We start from the raw sequence: 5,429 nt of genomic DNA on the forward strand, positions 1-5,429 counted from the left end.
GAGAGAGAGAGAGAGAGAGAGAGAGAGAGAGAGAGAGAGAGAGAGAGAGAGAGAGAGAGAGAGAGAAAATCCGACACATACCTGTCTAGGTGAAGGACCTTTTTACCGATTCTACTTGCAGCCGCCGCGACAATAGACTCCGTCATACCTATGGAATTTCATAAGTTGTCACGAATAATTTTGCAAACAGATATCAAAATAAATAAGACGTATATTGCAAAAATCAATACCTGTCCCTACGACGACGACATCATATTCATTTGGCAGATAGTCCTCCATGGCTTCCAGCTGTAAATTGCAATAGAACGTAGGATTGCGAACACAGATTGTTTTGCTATTTCGGTGAAATGACTAAGAAATCAATTCATTTCTAATTAATTCCGTGAATTATATTGGGTGAGGGGGCCACTCCCGGTCGTTTCGCTTTCGCTTCGTACTTTCACTGTTTCGCGACAGTCTCAGCCTCGGTACTCAAGTTTGACAGAACAGGACGCTGCAAGCCTGAACTTTAACCGAACTCAACGCTGATTCGTCGGGATTTAAGTCTCGAAAGACCAACGTAGCCAGATATCGCATCTACCAATATTTTGCCGCCGAAGAAATACGTGGATTAAGGTATTCCTATGTTAACTTCGATCACACCTCGACATTACCGCCGTGATCAAATCGCGTGGCCGGTCATAGAACTAACAATATGAAATTCGTATGAAACTTTCATCAGATATTTCATTCTGTTTTATTAGATATTTCATCCCTTTCGTATTTCTTATATAAAAGAATAGTACATTAAAGAAACGAAATATCCAATGAAAAAAAGGATGTTAACGAATTGAAAAATATAACTATAATATGTAAAATTTGTAAGAAAAATACTTTATTTTCTTTATTTTCGAAAGAATAGTAGCAAATTTTATATTTTATAGCGTACTACTATTTTTATTTACGTACAGATGTGCAATAATCATCATTATTGAACATTGTCTTTTTATTGTTTTATTGAAAATATATAAACAGGAATCATTGTACATCAATTTCGATTTATAAACAGACTTCTCATTCTGAATTTATTTTATATTAAACTGTACTTGTAAAGTTAAAAATCTTATTTACAATTATAATTACAATGATATAACGCACGATTGTCTAAATCATTGAATAATTCACATTTTACACAGTTCATAAACTGCAATTCAGAACTGCATACAATTGCGTTTACACGTGTTTCATTAGAAACGATTTTATAATACTTAAGATACAAATCATTTGTACTGAAAAGTCCTTATTTTATGATTTTTAAAAGATTGTATTTCTTCTCATTCATTTTAGCATTTGTAAAATGAACTTGAAGAAAATAAAAAATATATATAATATATAATATAATATATATAATATATAAAATATAATATATAATATATAAAAATATATATAATATATAAAAATATATATAATTATATAATACAATATAAAATATTACATAATAGAAAATGAATATTATTAAAACAATTATTATGTTTATCTATCAATATAATGAGAAATAAACTTTTAAGGACAAATTTAAATAAAATATTAATACAATTGACGCACAAAGAGAATATTATAATAATAAAATAATAAAAAGAATTTGTTCCTTTGAAATACATCCTTATTATACCTTGTTATATTAAGTCTGAAATATTTTCGAAACTATTGGTTACATGGAAAATTTTTTTAAACACATGATTGATCATCCGTAGTCGACATAATCACATGTACATTAAATAGCACGAATAAATTAGACTCTATACGGATATTACTCCATATAATATCTTAATAAAATATTTCCTAAATTACTGATTTTTTCCTAAAAATGGTTCGTTACTTTTTTATACTGAACTTTTAGAAGCCATACCATATAACATATAATAATTTTAAAAACATTTCAGCTTTCAATCTTAAATCATTTACTTGATATAACATAAATAAAATATAAATATAATAAATATAATAAATATAATAAATACAAAATAATAAATAATAAGCTCAGTAAGACTTTAATTTTATCTAAATTTTTTTAAAACTGTTAAAACAGCATTATAGAGAAGCATTCTGGCATCTCTACCCCACATATAATCAACATGATTGAATTTTAAATATTCAATCTTTCTTATTTCTGTAACATTTGGCAATCTATCAGTAAGCTTTGTTATATCTGTAGGATCAGTAAGAAAATCATTTTCACTGTAAAATATTGCAATTGGTGTTTTTATTTTTTCAAGATCGTATTTTGGCGGTTGTGTTGATCCATAAATTTTCAGATTTTTTGTTGGTCCATAATCAAATTTGCGAAATGAACCTTTAAAAAAAAATTCAATGAGAATCAAGAAGTAAGTATAGTTAGTTAATATGCGTAAAAATTTTTTGTATGAAATCTTTCTTATGAAAACTTATTAGTTTAATTAATATAATTGAGATAAATAAAAGCATTAAATTGTTTATTAAATAATTACTTGATAGCACATTTTGGCCATAATGAATAATCTGTTTTGCAGAAGAACCAGCTGGAAAATGTCCCAAAATTAATGGTAGCATAGATTTGTCTAACTGATCACTACCCAATCCAGCAATTAGTGAAAACCAGCATACACAAAATCCTTTGGTGAAACTACCTGGAGCATTTCGAATTAATGTACCCAAAGCTCGCGCTTGCAACCTATTGCGGGGGAACCACTGACGTACATTGCAATAAGAGGATCCCCACTGAAACATTATAACAAGAGCATATCTCTTAGAAGAGTATAGCAGATACCCTCTCTTGATCGGAGGTGAATTTATATATATATATATATAAGTATATTCTACATTATATTTATTTTACCATTATATATATATAAGTTATATATATATAAGTATATTCTACATTATATTTATTTTACCATTATATTAAAAAAATCTTTAACATACATATTCTTAATACAATTAAATTTGTTTTTAATAAGAACTAAATCTATCTACCAACATAAATTATACACATACAAATAATATTAATTTTTGAATTATTCATTAAATATTTACTAAATGTTAATTTAACATCAGTAAACAAATATTGTTTTTTACTGATATCTGATATGTAATATTTGCAATTAAACCACCTCTGATCACAATAAAGTTATTTCATATATTTAAAAACATACCTCCAACAATCCATGAAAATGAACAACAAATTTTATTAAAGGACTTCTATGATTTGAGAGAAATGCTATTGGTGCTAAACTGACCATTCCTTTGATTTTTTGATTATATTCAGATTTTTCACTAGCCATTACATAAAATGCAGTTGTGCCTTGACTATAACCCACATAATAGAGTTCTGCATGTCCAGTATATTCTAAAATATAATCTATTGTTGCTGGTAAATCATAATAACCAACTTCATGCCAGCTAAAAGATTAATGAAATTATTCATTGTACAATTAATTTTTCACATATAGCATATAGTATATAGTATCTGCTTAGTTTTTTCTTTTCTTTTATTTTTCTCTTTCAATTTATTTCATTCAGGTTGTGCTTGAAATAGACTAATGAGTCAAGTGATCAAAGATCCTTCTGTGAAAGCATGAATATAATGAACATCATGAATGCATGAATATAATGAACATCATTGACCAAAATAAAAAATACAAACATTAAGCACACTCAATTCTGTTAATTTATAACTATTTCTATTTAAAATAAATATTTGTTCTATTCTATTTAATAATAGAACAAAATTTTATTTTTTCATCTAATTTAGTTTATTAATTAAAATTACCTGAAATCCCAAAATTCCTTGTCTTTAGTTGTATACTGTTTATGTTTTATAGAATATGCATTTCCTCTTGCATTTCCTAGCCAAACATCATAATTATTGTCGCATAAAAGATATGCTAAAGCCTTTTTAGGGCCCAATAACACCCAATCAGCTGAACTTGATAGAAGTCCATGATGAATGAGAACTGGTACTTTTTCTTTTGATGTGACTTCATGGCTTTCATTCTAAATGGGACATAGGTTGTAATATTGACACAAATTTTGTTATCATAATTTAATATAATTTTTAACTTTTTCACTACTTCAATAATAAAAAAAAATTGATAAAATATTTATATCATATTCTGTGTATTAATATTTATTTATTAACAAATATCAATAAATATTAAAACATTATTGATATTTATTTATAAAATACATATAAACAGTAGAGACCATCAGTAGGAAAAGAGTTAAATTATTAATCTCGAAATGAATTAATTTCTTTATAGTAGCTTCATATTTCTAACTTATCATAGTATTACAATATCTCTATTGTTCTTTTTTATTACTTACAACTTGTACATTATTCTCATTTATGTTGCAATCAGAATTTTGACAAGATTTTGATAGTACTCTATGTACCTCAAGGCAATATCCATCTTCTGTCCAAATGTCATGTGTTTCTGATTTATAACCATGGAGTACAATTAATTCTGGCTGAAAAACACATTTTTACTGTTACTTTATTTTTCATTATATAATAATACATAATATATAATAATTACATAATATGTAATAGTAAAATATTGAATTATATTAATTAATTAATAATTAATTAAGGCATTTCTTAATTAATTATTAATTAATTAAAAAATGACTGACACGAAAATAAAAATAATACGTATATTTCTTTCTGATATAATAAAAATATAATTAATGTTTCAAAAAAATATTATACATTTTATATATAAAATAAATTTTACATGGAATTTTGCAATTTATTTGCAAAACAAAAACAAATAATGAGATGAATAAAATAAAAATATTGATGAACTGTTTTATAAATTTGTAAATAAACTTAAAACATTACATTATATTATAGCGTACTATTAACAACTGACGAGAAAAAGTTACATAAAGAAAAAAGAGAAAGAAACTTACCGTTGTCATATGAATCTGATCCTGATTGGTTATTGCGTTCATTATATGAACAGCTGATAAAAGGAACTAAACTTTTTAATAAAGAAAGCTAGTTAAATTTCACCAATTATTTCTTTCTCTCTTCTTACTATTTCTCTTTATTTATAATTTTATAATTTATTTATAATTTTCCAAACGATCAAATGAGAAATTTAAATTTCACTGAAGTTTGAATACGTCTTTTTTGCAAATGTCGAAAGATTGAGAAATATCAAAATAATTTGCGCGCTTTAACTTTCCGAGATATAGCTATGAAGAACTCGAGCAAACACGTTCACAACGTTGTGTTGAACTATCGTACTTTGTGTCATTAGTGTCATATGCATGCATAAGGTGACGGCGAAAACACTTGCGCAGGTGTACCAATTCAATAAATTTCTCGTATGTTGTTATTTATTTATTATTTATTTATCGTAAACAAAAGTAATGATAATACTCTTTGCATGTACATACCGATTTAA

General features: G+C 26.0%; 2 protein-coding genes across 2 annotated transcripts; both read right to left on the reverse strand.

Moving 5' to 3' along the window:
* Positions 1-81: 81 nt before the first annotated feature.
* LOC122535418 (rab proteins geranylgeranyltransferase component A 2-like) lies at positions 82-663 on the reverse strand (the record flags this gene model as incomplete). Its single annotated transcript, XM_043666933.1, is given in 2 exon segments — positions 82-148; positions 231-663. Coding segments are annotated over 2 exon segments (116 nt in total), but the record flags the coding sequence as incomplete, so codon positions are not given.
* Positions 664-2,011: 1,348 nt separating this feature from the next.
* On the reverse strand, positions 2,012-5,368 carry LOC122535431 (lipase 3-like). Its single transcript, XM_043666961.1, has 6 exons — positions 4,930-5,368; positions 4,342-4,485; positions 3,788-4,011; positions 3,171-3,417; positions 2,487-2,736; positions 2,012-2,332 (listed from the first exon to the last, which is right to left on the reverse strand). Exons 1-6 carry the CDS (start codon positions 4,969-4,971, stop codon positions 2,037-2,039), a joined length of 1,203 nt encoding a protein of 400 aa, XP_043522896.1. The 5' UTR covers positions 4,972-5,368; the 3' UTR covers positions 2,012-2,036.
* Positions 5,369-5,429: the final 61 nt, after the last annotated feature.

The sequence above is a fragment of the Frieseomelitta varia genome, unplaced genomic scaffold, assembly GCF_011392965.1.
Source record: "Frieseomelitta varia isolate USP_RPSP 00005682 unplaced genomic scaffold, Fvar_1.2 scaffold_715, whole genome shotgun sequence".
In the NCBI taxonomy this organism is placed as follows: Eukaryota; Metazoa; Arthropoda; class Insecta; order Hymenoptera; family Apidae; genus Frieseomelitta; species Frieseomelitta varia.

Excerpts from the sequence above, each read along its gene's own strand:
- LOC122535431 (XM_043666961.1), bottom strand. The coding sequence starts at position 4,971 with ATGAACGCAATAACCAATCAGGATCAGATTCATATGACAACG. Across the intron at positions 2,737-3,170 it reads ATTTTCATGGATTGTTGGAG|TGGGGATCCTCTTATTGCAA; the intron begins GTATGTTTTTAA and ends ATAATGTTTCAG. Across the intron at positions 2,333-2,486 it reads TGGCCAAAATGTGCTATCAA|GTTCATTTCGCAAATTTGAT; the intron begins GTAATTATTTAA and ends TTTTTTTTAAAG.